General features: G+C 31.4%; 3 protein-coding genes and 1 long non-coding RNA gene across 4 annotated transcripts; all 4 read right to left on the reverse strand.

The window, feature by feature from the left end:
• Nucleotides 1-338: 338 nt before the first annotated feature.
• Nucleotides 339-1,812, reverse strand: LOC123210573 (deoxypodophyllotoxin synthase-like). Its single transcript, XM_044629015.1, has 3 exons — nt 1,332-1,812; nt 931-1,255; nt 339-798 (listed from the first exon to the last, which is right to left on the reverse strand). Exons 1-3 carry the CDS (start codon nt 1,697-1,699, stop codon nt 556-558), a joined length of 936 nt encoding a protein of 311 aa, XP_044484950.1. The 5' UTR covers nt 1,700-1,812; the 3' UTR covers nt 339-555.
• Nucleotides 1,813-4,512: 2,700 nt separating this feature from the next.
• Nucleotides 4,513-5,935, reverse strand: LOC123210484 (probable 2-oxoglutarate-dependent dioxygenase AOP1). Its single transcript, XM_044628864.1, has 3 exons — nt 5,506-5,935; nt 5,092-5,416; nt 4,513-4,991 (listed from the first exon to the last, which is right to left on the reverse strand). The coding sequence occupies exons 1-3, from the start codon at nt 5,880-5,882 to the stop codon at nt 4,746-4,748; spliced, it is 948 nt and encodes a 315-aa protein (XP_044484799.1). The 5' UTR covers nt 5,883-5,935; the 3' UTR covers nt 4,513-4,745.
• Nucleotides 5,936-11,035: 5,100 nt separating this feature from the next.
• Nucleotides 11,036-12,465, reverse strand: LOC123210485 (probable 2-oxoglutarate-dependent dioxygenase AOP1). Its single transcript, XM_044628865.1, has 3 exons — nt 12,025-12,465; nt 11,621-11,945; nt 11,036-11,517 (listed from the first exon to the last, which is right to left on the reverse strand). The coding sequence occupies exons 1-3, from the start codon at nt 12,399-12,401 to the stop codon at nt 11,272-11,274; spliced, it is 948 nt and encodes a 315-aa protein (XP_044484800.1). The 5' UTR covers nt 12,402-12,465; the 3' UTR covers nt 11,036-11,271.
• A 1,670-nt stretch (nt 12,466-14,135) lies between these two features.
• On the reverse strand, nt 14,136-15,246 carry LOC123212349. Its single transcript, XR_006501536.1, has 2 exons — nt 15,025-15,246; nt 14,136-14,775 (listed from the first exon to the last, which is right to left on the reverse strand). It is a non-coding gene; the product is annotated as an uncharacterized LOC123212349 (long non-coding RNA).
• Between the last annotated feature and the right edge of the window lie 531 nt (nt 15,247-15,777).

Genomic DNA, 15,777 nt, shown 5'->3' on the forward strand with positions numbered 1-15,777 from the left:
AAACTTAGTTACCCTCTTTCAAATTTCTTATTGCAAGTCTGCTGTTTTGCTTTATTATTTAACTGATTAGCATAGTCTTGAAGAGTTGAACTGTTCTATCATTAGCTGGTAAACTTCATAAATTTTCCAAGCTATATCTTCAGTTTACTGTCTTTTATCCACTTTCGCTTCATGCGCGGTTTTATTTTTTACTTTTGAGTTTTATGTCAAGAAAATCTTTCACCTATGTTGAGACGCTCAGGTCTTAAAAACTGAATCCAGACTCATTCATTAGGACAAGCCGAATATTATAATTCAGACTCAGGTATTAGTTTGAGTATAAAAAATTAAAGATCAACTCAAAGATAAAGTTGGATTGCTAAAATTACTGGATATAATAATATAAAACACAATTGGTGGAGAAATGGCATTAACACTGCAGTAAAGTCAAAATTAAGCGGCGCATGTTGGGCCCTCTAAACTAATTTTTCAAAGGCACTACAGCTGATAAACTAGAATCCCACCCACCTTAGAAAATCTTGTCTCAGAACACATGTGTCAAGGTCTTTGTTGCCATCAAACACCGCAGAGAGCTTCAATGGAGTACTGAATTTTCTTCTTGGAGTGTTCTTTGAATAATCTTAGATACTCCCGGTGACTAAACGGCTTGTATCTCAAAGGATGCTTCTCATCAACTAACTCATCCGGTATGTTTGTCACTCCTCTGAGAGACGTGAACAATCCCAGTGAGAATCTCGTCTTGTTTACACTCATGGTAACTCGATGGCAACAGGGATGAACTCTTCCATTGCTCCACGCCTAAACACAACACCCCCACCCCCCCCCCCCCCCCAAAAAAAAAAAAAAAAAAAAAAATCATTATCATACATCCCTTCAAATTTTCATTTATTTTTGTGAATGTATGTTTAAATAGTATATAAATGTGCCCACCTTGAATGCATCAGCAGCAAGGTAGAGGAATGATGAATGTGAAGAGGGTTCATACAGAATCCACTGGCCATCCTTTGTTTGAATCTCTAATCCATTTACATCATTCTGATGAATTATAGTTGAAAATGTCTTATCTGTGTGAACTAGAAGACCCAGATAATTTTCGTTCTTTTCAGATTCTTTGTACTTGGAGGATCCGGTAACATAATCTGTTGATTTAATTTGAGAATCATAGTACTTCTCTACACCATAGTTTTGGAACACCATTTTCAATACTGTCTGATCCAAATTCATCATGATCTTCGAAATCTCTTCAACAATTTCACTACCAAAACAGAAACAAACAACAAAGTGAAATTAAGGCACATACACAGACTTAAAAAAGTTAGGCGGAAAGGTACCAGAAACGATCATTTCCAGCAGGCCAGAGGAGATTGGAGAACTGATGAATGGCTTCTGGAGTACTGATGATATCACCTGTAGCAATACCTTCATGATTAGGATTATTGGAGAAAACGTCACGGTGAGGTTGTTCGGAAGAAGATTTGATCAGCTGTTTGATTTCTTTAGGAAGATTGAACAAATCCTGAAGTGCTGCTGCGTAGATAGCGTTGTAAAGATTTAAAGAGACTTGATTGCATTTGACAACGAAGCAGCCATATTCTTCAAGAGCTTGACATACTTGTTTGGATGTTGAGATCCAAGTTTCTGTGCCAGGCCTCAAGTCTTCACCTGATAAATCTACAACAGGAAGTTTTGGGGAATCCATGGTTTTCCTTTTTAGTTCCCAAGCTAGAAATTGAGTTAATTTATAGAGATGCTGAGGCACTCTGTAACTTTTTCCAGTGCTCAGTATTCAATGGACAGCAGTATATCCTTTCGCCTGTCCATAGTAATGAAAATATTATAAGTTGAAATTAATGACCCAAAATTGATTTATTATATTTAAATTCGACATCTAAGTAGAAATTATTACCCAATGAAGGCGATGTTGGATTCAATGCGTCACGTAATTAGACTCCAAGATAGCAAATCATCTCATTTGCCAAACTTTGACAAAATTACATAACCAAAACAGATAGAAATAGATTACTCAATTAGGGACTGACTACCTTATACAAATAAATCAAGTCCAACCAACTCTAGATTTTTGTAATTGGCTTTCCCTTTTTACCTCCCGTATTTTTGCAATTAGGGACTACCTTGTTTGCATGTGATTACAAAGCAACCATTCTCTTCTAGAGCATTGCATACTTCTTTGCAAATCGAGTCCCAAGTTTCTGTACCAGGCCTTAAGTCTTCCCTCAATGATAAGTCTACAGCAGGCAGTTTTGGATCTTTTTGGGAAGCCATAATTGTTGAGAGAGAAGGTTGGATTTTACACGAAAGTACTGACGCAGAAAGTGTTGGGCCGGAACGCCTTTTATAGGCTGGATTTGAGTGGTGGATCTGGTTGTTTTATTACAAGTGAAGCATTGTGCGGCGGTTGAAAGTATGTATGTGCGACAACAAATGATTATTGCGGTTAGATGGGTTTGTCGTTGCCGCTTGTTAATGCAATTGCTCTATTTTTTTGGGTAGCCTTGTTAATGCAATTGTTGCTACAGACAAATTGAAGCTAGATTCAAACGAAACATAGTATACATGTTCAAACGGCCGAAACAGTCAATTCATGTTCAAACTATATTCGATTCTTGTAAGCAGACATATAAATAATGAATCATGTGGTTGTTTTCTACAAGTGGTCTAATTATTATTAGTATATTTTAAATTAAATCCTTCTCTATCCCTTTGATGAGGGGTTGTAAAATATAAATTCAAACGGCCGGCAGTAAATTTATCATATTAAGAGGTTTGGACACATCCAGAGTTTGCTTTAAACAATCCTAAAAATAATGAGCTGACATATTGTTCCAGAAAATTTGTCATATTCAGAGGTTTTGACGCGTTCAAGTTTACTTTAAACAATTCGAAGTCTATTAAAATGGACAAACTATTGTCAACGGCAAACGTATAGTATTACTTAGGCAAGACAAATCCAAGGTGATGAGACCTCAATGGCTCCACAAATTGAGTGGGGTTGCTTTTTCTAATGATATTTATGAAGCTGAAATTATTAATTAACAAAGGCCAAAGGACTTGTTCCCACCCAAGGTACAGTGAACTCCTATTCTCACCCACTAACTTTCAAAAACTCAAACACTCATTCATGATTTGGAAAATTAACACCTAACCTCCAAAATTAAGACAAAATTAAAGATAAAATCATCGTTTAACAATAATATTTAACATTTATATCATTTTACCCCCTTAATTTGAAAAACTAACAATTTCACTTAAAATTAAGTTTTAAAAAGTGACATTTTTTCCCCTACCTAGGGTTTCCAATTTTATTGACGAATTTTCGACCAATGATGACTGATCTTTCTCCCTCCCGGTGTCATCACTCCGTCCGACGTTCAATATTAGATCGATGACGTCTGAATTCAATAAAATCTAAACGAAGAATCAAAACTCTTTGTTTGGATCTTTGCCATCCAGACGAAGTCGATTTCGTTTGGACGACGACGACGGTCCAGATGAGGAGATCAGTCTCTTCTGGACTATTGTTGTCATCCAGATGAAGTAGACTTCTTCTAGATGATGAAGATTCACTCTTCGTCTGGATTTTGTCGAATCCAGACATTATTGGTCCAATATTAAACACCAGAGAGAGAGACGACATCGGAAGGAAGAGAGATCGGTTATTGTTGATCGAAAATTCGTCAATGAAATTGGAAACCCTAGTTAGGCTTACCCTTATTTGTCAAGCAGTCTAAATTGAAAGTCTTAACACATAATTTAAACCAACATCTCATAAGCTTACTTATTCAATACAGAAACAGAAAAAAATAATAATAATAATACAGGACTTATATAAATATAATATGATAAATAATAAAAATATATAAAAAATTTAGATATAAAAAAGATAATAAAATATGTATATATAAATCTAAAATGATATATTATTAATAATATGTTTTAAAATATACAATAACATTAATTATAATTTTAATACTTTTTAATAGTTTTTTAATTAAAATTAATATAATAATTTAAATATAAAATATATAATTAATTATTAAACTTATATATAATATAATATATAATTAAGATTCAATCATTATAAAAAAAAATTAATTCATGAATTTTGTATCAAATCATTATTAAAATATTATTATTTATTGATAATAGAGCTAAACAAATTAAACATGTACGGGAGACCCATAAAAAAATTAAACGTGTATGAAAAATCTATAAAATACCTTCTTTGAGTCATTGAAAATGTAAAATACATATTTGAGATTTAAATGACAAAAAAATTGAATTTTTGATTTTATATGGTTATATTACCATAGTAATTAAACGTCTTGTAGCTTTAGAGAGACGGAAAGTACATATTACATAAATTTTCTATTGAATTACTTTTTCCCTCATTAATTTCTGACATTTTCTGATTTATTGACAGAGAAAATAAGAGATATTACGAAAAAATATGAAGAACTTGGTTGACACTATTTGCATATTATGACACTAAAATTTACGAATGGGATGCAAAGCTTTACTCTTCCTCAAGGAGGGGATTATTAAAATACAAGTAAGCTTAATCTTAAAAACAGTATCAATAGAGTACAAATTTGATAATATGTGATAATATCCTGAGACACTAGCTTGCAAGTAAAAGGGAAGGAAAATTCCTGCTTATACGGCACTTATTAAAAGTATAAGGTAGATAGGAAGATAGAATGAATATTGAGGACGAAAGTGATTGGTTAGACACCACAGTGAGCTTCAATGGAATACTCCATTTTCTTCATCCCGTATTCCACATTCAATTTTCGATATTCACGGTGATTAAACGGTCTGTATCGTAAAGGGTGTTCCTCATCAACTAGCTCCTCAGGAACACTTAACACTGACCCTTTGTGAAACGTTGCAAATACTAATGCAAGTCTCGTCTTGTTTGCACCAGTAATGACTCGATGGTAACATGAACGTATTCTGCCATTGCTCCATGCCTGATCCAATTTACAATAAAATCACAATGTGTACTCACAAGTATATATAAATATAATCAATCAATATAAATAAAATAACTAAAACTTATATTAACCCCACCTTGAATGCATCAGAAGCAACGTATATGAATGACGAATGCGAGGGAGGATCATTAAGAATCCACTGCCCTTCTTTTGTTTGAATCTCCAATCCATTAACACCGTTCTGATGAAGAATGGTTGAAAATGACTTATCAGTGTGGCCCAAAAGGCCCAAATAATTCTCATTCGTCTCAGATTCTTCATACTTGGCGGACCCAGTAATATATTCAGTTGATTGAATTTGAGATTCATAGTATTTCTCCGCCCCATAGTTTTGGAATACCATTCTCACTATCGTTTGATCTAAATTCATCATTATCTTCGACATCTCATGAGCACTTTTACTGCAAAAAAAAAGAGTGTTATATATATATATATTTCATAATTAGCATGTACTTTGATTCAAACGTTCATTAGGCACATAAATACTTACCAGAATCGGTCATTTCCGGAGGGCCACATGAGATTGGTGAAATTCTGAGCTCCTTCTAAAGTGGTTAAATCTTCAGTGTCTATACGCTCATGTTTAGGGCCATACGAATACATCCTTCCGATAGGCCAGTCGCCGCGATGAGCAGCTTTCTGCTGTTTGATTTCTAACGGCAAATCGAACAAATCCTGGACTGCAGTGTAGATTTCACTGTAAAGATTTAAAGATACTTGTTTGCATTCGATTACAAAGCAGCCATACTCTTCTAAAGCATTGCATACTTCTTTGCAAATCGATTCCCAAGTTTCTGTACCAGGCCTCAGATCTTCCCTCAATGATAAGTCTACGACGGGGAGTTTTGGTACTCTTTGGGAAGCCATAATTTTTTAAAGAGAAGCTTAGATAATGAAAGTACTGGTGCAGAAAGTGTAAGATCTCGGGCGCCTTTTATAGGGAAAAAGTTCTCCCACTTTTCCCTTTGACACAGACTAATATTTGTTATAATGGTAAATTATGATTATATAAATAATTGAATTCTTGAATATTTGGTATAGTTTGTGATTATTAGGTTTTGAATAATCACTAATGTTTGACAAATAATTTAAAAAACCGATTATATTATATGTATTAAAATGTCTAATGGTTTAGCTTTTGGATTAAAAATGTAATAAAAAATTCATTAAATCAAATAATTAAAAAAAAAAAAGCTAATTCTACTAGCTTTTGAATTATGAATTAAAAATAATTTTTTTATTATAATCACAATTAAATTATTAAGCAGTACATATACTTCTAGAGACATTAGACTATTCCATCTTCATTCAACTTTTTCCTTTTATGAACAAAATGATAAGAGTACAATTCAAAAGGGGAATTTCTTTAGGCAATATTTTTTATTCATGTTAAGTTTGATTGTTGTTTTGCTTTAGTCATATATCACTTAATCATGTTTAAACTATTAGCGTAGAAAATAATTAAATTATCATAAGAACTACATTAAAAAATGGTTTTGGCGTGTCGTGGTTTCTCATATTGAATATTTAATAGAAGATTATTAGATATAAATTATTATTATAATTTATTAAATTAAAAAACTAACATGCTCATCTATGTATGAAAGAATTTATATCTTTGTCAATAAAAATGCATTTTAATAATTATAAATATTTTAATTGAGAAAATAAAAAGTATATTTACTCACAAAAGCACTTATGTTTTATTCATAGGTGCTTCATACAAAGGCATTTTTTAACAAATTTTATTTTATAAAAGGTATCTATCTCAATTAAGAAAAAAAAAAAATTGGTGGGTTCTAAGGCTGGATCACTGTGAAGCTTTGATCTAAATCAAGACCATTCAACTTATGGATTATGAGGAAGACCATTCGAGCCGACTAGTTGAATGAACAAATTTTATTTGGTTTGACTAGAACCTTTTTTTACTATTAAATATGACCGCACAATTTAGCCCGTGAATTGAAACTTGCGGGCTGCCCATGCCCTGACCAATAATAAAATGGAAAATAATAATTTGACTTAAATTATGTTTAAAGAACGTAGAATCCATCAGTGGCATGTGATAACTGAATATAAAAAATTATGCATGGAATACAATTAAGCTCTCAAATTGGAAAAGTATTAGTGGAAAAGGCTGGCGAAAAGTTCTGTTCATTTCTCGACAAATTCTTGAGATAGGTCTTTGAAAATTATAAGTTTATTTGTTGAAAGGTCAGCCAAAAAGTTTCATTCATTATAGCTTAAGAAAAATCAAATTTGTGCCCTTAAAACATAATTTTCAAATTTAAAACACTGCTATCTCAAGATATTTCTTAAGGTCAAATAGTGATGCCTTTTCTTCTTGGAAGGTTGTTTGAATAGTCGGTGACTGAATGACTTGTTTACTCTCACGGTATTCTACTATGACTAATGCAGTCCAATAAGGAAGCAGCAGCCAAGAGAGAAAGCAGAGAGATTAGAATAAGAACAATTAAGAAGCAAATTTGTAGGAACGGAATTCTGTGTAAATAATTTAACTTACATGTGTTTGGAATTAATTTGTAAGAAGAGGATTAAAAGTAAAAACTACATAGAAGAATAAAAGATGTTGGACTTTGGACACTGGCCAGTCTACTGTTTCTCAAAGGGTGGTGGTTTTTTTTTTTTTTTTTAAATAGAAGGCTCAATTAGGTTTTCATTTCCCTTTTCTATTCTTGATTTTTTGTTTTCTCTTTCATCAGACTTGGATTCTTCTTTCATCAAATCTATCTGGGTTTCTCTCAAATCAGATGGCTAGTGTTCACGCATTTTTGTTCAACGGTTGATGAGATAGGTGAGTTTTTGTACACAGTTTTACAGTCTATCATAAATTTATTGTATAGAAGATATATGTAATTTTTCCTTGAGTAATGAGTATTGGTTCGATTATTCAGACATTTTGCTTGTGGTTTTGTTTGTTTGTGATGATATCTTTTTTTTGGCTTGAAAAGCTTTTGATTTTTCTTTGGCTTTCATGGTATCAGAGTCAGAGACAAATAAATGTCCATGGCTAATTTCTCTGCATGAGTCTCACACGTTAGATTTGCTAGGAAAATTGCCCTTCTGATACTTTTTAGGCCACCAATGTTGATTTTTGACCATAGAACATTAAGAAGGGCTTTCATACATATCCGTAGAACTGTTACAAAATTATTTTGCTTCATTCATATAAATCTCTTTAAATTTCATCATTTTAATTAATAATCATTTATGAACGATAACAATCAACACCACATTAATTATACAATTTTATACACACACACACACCCCCCTATAGGAAGAGGGGAAGAAAGGGTTGAGGGTGAAATAGAAAGAAAATAAGTGAGTTATTAAATAATTTATTTTTAATTGATTTAATTTGTGATTATATAATAATTTTAAAAAGTAAAATAATAAAGATAAAACGATAACTTCACTTACTAATACTGTTTTTTTATTAATAAATTTTGATTTTTTTGTATTAAAATGCTATTTATATTAATTAGGGATAAAAAAAATATTATTAAGGCCAAACCTTGGTGGGAGATGTCATTTTCTCTAATTGTTTAGATTTAGGTAGTCTCCTATCATATATTATACCAGCATTATTATTGCATGATTTGTGATAAACCCATATTAATTTTATTTATATATTTCTTCTAAAAATATGATTATATTAGTAGATTATGATAACTTTTATAAGAAAGTTTGCTATAATCTATTTTTGCTTAATATTTTTTTCTTGTATCATTAAAATTCATTTTCAATTATTTTAGTATATATGATATGAACAATGTTATGTGTATATAATTTTTAATTAAAAAATATTCAATCATATGATGACACATCATTTATATATTCAAATTAAATACTAAAAAAATATTTATATAATTTTATTGATATAATATAATAGATACAAACTTTTTATTGATTACTGATTGTAATGGTAGATTCAATAAGGTCAAATACGATCAATTAACTTTTTTTTTTATATGTAAACAAATTATTACTCTAATCTTTCTGAAATTTTATTATTTCTTAATTAAATCGTATATATTTTACTTTTGTTCACTTTAACCCTCTTAAATTTATGGATTAATTGATGTTTATAGTATAATGATATATGGTGTTAAGTTTTCAAGCTAATTTTATCTATTTTCAACCAACTACATTTGTGTTTAGGTTAGGTTAGGTTGGGTCCATAAATGAGCTGGTCTGGTTGGCATGTCCCTTCCGATATTCAATCATTTTTAGATTTGAAGAGTGAAAGAGAGATATTTCAAATGAATAGTCTTGCGAAATTTCTTGTATCAAGTGACAGTTTAACACGTTATCCTTCTAGTGTTCAACAATATTTGCTCTACCTATGACTTTTTTGGGTCAAATTTGGCGGTGACCTGAAACAAAGAAGGGCATAAAATTGTTAGAAAATTTTCACAATCTCAGAGTGTCCTCGTAAATAGTCAAAGGATCAACTTCCTTCCCGTACAAATAGTGATAGATATTTTTTTAATATATTATTATATAATTAAATAATTTTAAATTAAAAATAAAATAATATTTAATTATATATTAATATATATACCTATATCTATTTATATATTTAAAATAAATATATATAGTATTATTTTATTTTAAAAAATTAGCTTCAAACAGTTTTTTTTTTCTTTTACTGGGTTATTATGTGTCAGGTTAGGGTTTTCTTTTACAAAAGTAAAAAATACATAAATAAATAAGGAATAATTAAAATAAATGAGATTATAGTCACTTTCAATATTTATAGGGTGGGTGTAAGAGTATTACTGTATGTACGTGTTTAAAAATATTTATACTTCCTTAAAAATATCTATGTTTAAGTTTATTTACAGATTCAGGGTTTAAATTTTACCTTTGTCATCTTTGAATAAAAATGTTTGTGTGTAATGTAATATAAGAAATTAAATGGTACAAACTCCAATTATTAAAATTAATTACTTATCATTAATTTAAAAATCATAGAGCAATTTTTTATTTTTTCATATTATTTCAATTACAGCTTATTAAAACAATGATTAAAAGGCAATGCTAATAATGCACATGTTAGTGGAGTGATGTAATTTAACATTGAGTTGAGTATGTCACATTCTCCCACCCAAGTTTTGGCCAAAAGTCCATTGCCATCTATCGATGCATAAACCATATTTTTCATTTATCGATATATAAAATAAAATCTAAATAGTATCAAAAAATTAAATTATTATATTATTTATAATTATTTCACATTTAAAATTATTGGATCACATTAAATTAACACAAGATAAAAGATTCCGTCTATGCTTTCACTCGCACATTCTTCTTTCACACATCATCTTTGTCGCATGTCGGCCACCACCACCATTGATTTCTTCTTCCCCCACCATCATTGTCTTCTTCTACGTCTTCTCTCACTATTTGTCACTTCTCTATGGCTTCAACTTCATCTAAACCCAATCCACCTGCGACCACTTCAGTTATTCCATCGGTATCGACATGTGTTGATGGGACTTTCACCCGGTAGTGAAGTCATTGTGTGTGGCCATGGTGGGTTGTTTGAAACAACAGCCAACTGTTTTGGTTGTTTTAGGATGACAGCTAGGCTCACCTCGTGTTGCTGCAAAATGCAAGTTTTGAAACAAACACAATACCACCTTCTCTATGGATCTTTAAACTGCAATATAATTTTCAGTAAACGACATAAAGTATAATGTAAATAAGTTACACCACAATCTCTATATTTTTTGACATTACATGGTAAAAATATTTAGGTTTCATTACATTTAGTGTCCATCGACAAAATCACACACCTCACATATATTAATCTAGTCCTGTATCTTAAGAGAGACTGAAAAGCACATATTACATAAACTTTGCAAATGAATTACTCTTTTCTCCATTAATTTCTGACTTGATCATTCTGATCTATTGACACAGAGAAAATAGGAGACATTACTGAAAAAAATGAAGAACTTAGTTGACAATATCTGCAGATTATGACCCTAAAGTTTATGAATGGGATGCAAAGCTTTATTCTTCCTCAAGGAGGGGATTATTAAAATATACAAGTAAGCTTAATATTAAAAATAGTATCAATAAGGTACAAATTTGATAGTATATGATAGTATCCCTGGGACACTTAGCAAGTAAAAAGGAAGGAAAATATGCCTGCTACGACAGCACTTATGAAACGGATATAGTAGATAGGAAGATAAGATGAATATTGAGGACGAAAAGTGATTGATTAGACACCACAGTGAGCTTCAATGGAATAATCAATTCTCTTCATCCCATATTCTATATTTAATTTTCGAAATTCACGGTGATTAAATGGCTTGTATCGTAAAGGGTGTTCCCCATCAACTAGTTCCTCAGGAACACTTAACACTGGCCCTTCGTGAAGCGTTGTAAATATTAATGAAAGTCTCTTTTTGTTTCCACCCATAATGACTCGATGGTAACATGAACGTATTCTGCCATTGCTCCATGCCTGATCCAATCCACAATAAAATCACCATGTTTACTTACTATGTATAAGCATAATTAATCAATTATATAAATAAGATAACTAAAACTTATATTACTAACCCCACCTTGAATGCTTCAGAAGCAAGGTATATGAACGACGAATGCGAGGGAGGATCATAAAGAATCCACTGCCCATCTTTTGTTCGAATCTCCAATCCATTAACACCGTTCTGATGAAGCATGGTTGAAAATGACTTATCAGTGTGGCCTAAAAGACCCAAATAATTCTCATTCGTCTCAGATTCTTTATACTTGGCGGAGCCAGTAATATATTCTGTTGACTGAATATGAGAATCATAGTATTTCTCTGCCCCATAGTTTTGGAATACCATTCTCACTATCGTTTGATCTAAATTCATCATTATCTTCGACATCTCATGAGCACTTTTACTGCAAAATTAAGAGCATTAGTTTTGTTTGATTAGCATGCACTTTGATTCAAATGTTCATTAGGCAAATAAATACTTACCAGAATCGGTCATTTCCGGAAGGCCACATGAGATTGGTGAAATTCTGAGCTCCTTCTAAAGTGGTTAAATTTTCAGTGTCTATGCGCTCATGTCTAGGGTCATACGAATACGCCCTTCCGATTGGCCAGTCATCGCGATGAGCAGCTTTCTGCTGTTTGATTTCTAATGGCAAAGTGAACAAATCCTCGACAGCACTGTAGATTTCGTTGTGAAGATGTAAAGATACTTGTTTGCATTCGATTACAAAGCAGCCATACTCTTCTAGAGCATCGCATACATCTTTGCAAATCGAATACCAAGTTTCTGTACCAGGCCTTAAATCTTCCCTCAATGATAAGTCTACGACAGGGAGTTTTAGTACTATCTGGGAAGCCATAATTTTTCAGAGAGAAGGTTGGATTTTCACCAATAAATGGAAGTACTGATTTTATAGGCAAAAAGTTTGTTAAGCCTCATGGAGCTGTAACAAAATTTTATTAAACACTTAAAAAGGCCAAAAAAATTTACGGGTCAACTGCAACCTTTTATTATATATACAAGACTTTTAAATACAAAAATTAATAATTAAAAATAGTAATTATGTCCCACCAATACATTAAAATAGTGTTCCACTATCCCACTAACACTTGAAAATTGTATTCCACTCATCCACTTTTAATTCCCTGCTAAGCAACTAGCTCAACAAGCTTTGACCAAAGAAATTTAAATAAATAAATTCATAAATAATAGGAATAACCTAATTAATTTCTACATTAACTATAACAAAGCCTTGGCAAAGTCTTGAGATAGTGTTTTTAAATTTATAAAATTATTTGTTAAAATATATGCCAAGAAGTTTCATTCATTATAGCTTAAGAAAAAACAAATTTGCGCCCTCTGTCAGGATATTTCTTGCCTTAGAGAGCTTAAAAAAAGAGTACTGAATTTTTTTCTTGGTATATTGTTTGAATAATCTGTGATAGTTCTCTTGCAGTCGGTGACTGAATGACTTGTTTGCTCTCATGGTAACTCGATGGCCGGTGGGATCGATAGAGACATTTATTTACATGGCTCTCCTATTTTTAAGGCTTGGAGCACGAAGTAATATGAAGTAGGTGTTGAAAATGAGAACCATAGTACCTGTCAACACCATAGTTGCTGGCATCGAACTTCATTTTCACCACTCTCTGACCTAAGTTATCATTAGCTTTGAGATCCATTATTTCTACACTTTCTAAAACTTTGAAAATTGTTTTTCTTCCATGACCAAAGCTAATTTCCGACGATAAAACATGAAGAAGAAGAAGAAATTTCAGCCACAAATCTTTAACCTAGAAATCCAAGTGGAAGATCGTGGTTTGACAATGTTAGGAATGAAAAAGTTATGATTCGGGGTTTTTAGAATCCATACGAAAAAATGATTTATGACATGTTGAAAATGATTACAAGGTTGAGTTAATAGATAATATTATTTATTTATATAGAGAAGATTTACATATCTTTGCTTAGAGTTTTGATATATGAAAGAATAGTGGTTGAATGATGTGGTGATTTGATTTTGTTAGGTCGTATAATTTTGTTAGGTAGTTTCAAATATTATTTGATATTGTGATTATAGGTAATAATAGTATGTAATATAGGTAGTATTTATAGTCTTTATAATTAGTTCGATTGATTTTGGCTGTAACACCTAAGAGTATGTCTCAAAAGTATTATAGTCATTTTGTATAATTTTAATCATATTAAAATTTTATTTAAGTGATGGTAAACGGTCATTCGTAAAAGATGACTTGGTAAACATATATGAATTAAATTTGATGATAATTGGTAAAAATAATGGATGTGTGAATTGAGGTGTTATGTATTTATATGATGACTTGGCTACTTGGAAATGGTCTAAGTTGGAATATTTGGTTGTGTTTGATGTTGTAATTGAATGATTTTGTGTGCTTAGACATTAGTGAATGGTTGTGAATGTTGAGAATTAAGGATATTCAAATAAGAACAACCTAGTTCCATAATCACATGTGATGACACGACTGTTTCAAGGATCGGAAAGGTTATTCCTTAACAAAATTGTGGTTTCAACATCAAGATGAACACTTATGTTGAAGTATAGTACGATCGTTTATATAAAACAAGACGAAAACACCTCAAGTAGATTAATAGTCATAAAAAAGACAATATTAAAGGTTCAAAGTAACAAAGGATAAACATACATTCCCAAAATAGTGAATGATCGTTTCTTAAGACACGGATATCAAGATTAGATTCGAACCGAATTGAGCTTCAACTCAACCAAACTCAAACTCAATTCGGTTACTGTTGAAAAGAGTTCAAGCCCAAGCTTAGGCTCAACAAACCAAAAATTCAATATTCGAATTTGGCTCGTTCATGAGCCAAGCTACTCGTGAATTTGGCTCAAGTAGGCTCAACGAGTTCGATCACGAGCTGAGTTTGACAAATTCAAATGAGTCTTTTTTTCAATAATTAGACGGAGGTTTAACTTGAGGTGGTGATTGTTCAAGAAAGTTGAGCTTGGCCTTGTCGCCACGTATGCGCTTGGCGGCTTCATCGTAGGCTCTGGCGGCTTCTTCGGCTGTGTTGTAGGTACCAAGCCGGACTCGGGCTCTTTTGTGAGGATCTTTGATTCCAGCTGCCCACTTCCCCCATGGCCTCTGCCTTTTTCCTCTGTACACGTGCTTCCGAGCCCATTGAGTGTTAGGTTAATCCTCCATGTGCCTCTTTCTTTTCACCATTGTCATTCCTCACTATATATTGCATTAGAAAAACAAAATAAAATAAAATAAAATAATCCTTTCAAAGAAATATAACTTTTTTTTCTAAGAAAATACGAATGAAATTATAAATTTATGGGCTGACTAAGATTTCATATTCGATTCTGGATCTGCCATATCCAAGAAAGGCAACTAACAAGAGAAACATAATAAAATGCAACTGTAACTTTAATAAACAATCTAGAAGATCAAACAAAACCCAGATGAAAAAAGAAATGTCACCTTGGTCAGGCTTTTGAGCTTCAAACTATTTAGCGTAGTCCAAGCCCAAGAGGCCTAAATTGGTCTCTCAAGTTCCGACCGCAAGTCTTCCGCTGTCAATTTCCGGCCACGTTTCAGATCAACGAAGTCGAAAATAATGGCACCGCCACACATCTTTTTTCTGTGGTACTTTAAGAGAAAGCAAATATAATGTGTTGATCATATATATGTATAACCCTGTTGAATTATTTACTTTTCGTATAAATCCCTTTAAAATTGATAGTTTAATTAATTTTCTGTTTAATTAATAACCATTAAATTAAATTCGGTGAATCAATTGATACCTAAGTTACAGTTGAGTGGTAAATGCATAATCTAATCAAAGTCCAACTTTCCGACTGTATGGCATGATTCACATCTGCTACCTTTTGTACTTCAATAAATGCTTGATGATGATGTGTTCTTGCTTTTCAAGTTTAAAAATTTATTTTATAATTTATTTATCAAAATTATCGATTAATTTTAATAATTAAAAAATATTTATATTATTTTATTTAAATATTATAATAAAATTAAGAATAATCTATATTCTTTTCATCACCTTATAATATTTTTTGGTCAAAATTAATTATAAATAACATTTCATTACTCGAAATTATAAATTACAATAATATTTTATTTTTGAAAATTATTATATAATTCTAAATTAACAAAAATTAAAAATAATTTTTTAAATATTAAATTATAAAAAGCTTATGATTATCATTTTCTTTC

This window comes from Mangifera indica, chromosome 3 (assembly GCF_011075055.1).
Source record: "Mangifera indica cultivar Alphonso chromosome 3, CATAS_Mindica_2.1, whole genome shotgun sequence".
Lineage (NCBI taxonomy): Eukaryota > Viridiplantae > Streptophyta > Magnoliopsida > Sapindales > Anacardiaceae > Mangifera > Mangifera indica.

Excerpts from the sequence above, each read along its gene's own strand:
- LOC123210573 (XM_044629015.1), bottom strand. The coding sequence starts at position 1,699 with ATGGATTCCCCAAAACTTCCTGTTGTAGATTTATCAGGTGAAGACTTG. Across the intron at positions 1,256-1,331 it reads GCTGGAAATGATCGTTTCTG|TGAAATTGTTGAAGAGATTT; the intron begins GTACCTTTCCGC and ends CTGTTTTGGTAG. Across the intron at positions 799-930 it reads TTGCTGCTGATGCATTCAAG|GCGTGGAGCAATGGAAGAGT; the intron begins GTGGGCACATTT and ends TGTTGTGTTTAG.
- LOC123210484 (XM_044628864.1), bottom strand. The coding sequence starts at position 5,882 with ATGGCTTCCCAAAGAGTACCAAAACTCCCCGTCGTAGACTTATCATTG. Across the intron at positions 5,417-5,505 it reads TCCGGAAATGACCGATTCTG|TAAAAGTGCTCATGAGATGT; the intron begins GTAAGTATTTAT and ends TTTTTTTTGCAG. Across the intron at positions 4,992-5,091 it reads TTGCTTCTGATGCATTCAAG|GCATGGAGCAATGGCAGAAT; the intron begins GTGGGGTTAATA and ends AAATTGGATCAG.
- LOC123210485 (XM_044628865.1), bottom strand. The coding sequence starts at position 12,401 with ATGGCTTCCCAGATAGTACTAAAACTCCCTGTCGTAGACTTATCATTG. Across the intron at positions 11,946-12,024 it reads TCCGGAAATGACCGATTCTG|TAAAAGTGCTCATGAGATGT; the intron begins GTAAGTATTTAT and ends TTAATTTTGCAG. Across the intron at positions 11,518-11,620 it reads TTGCTTCTGAAGCATTCAAG|GCATGGAGCAATGGCAGAAT; the intron begins GTGGGGTTAGTA and ends GGATTGGATCAG.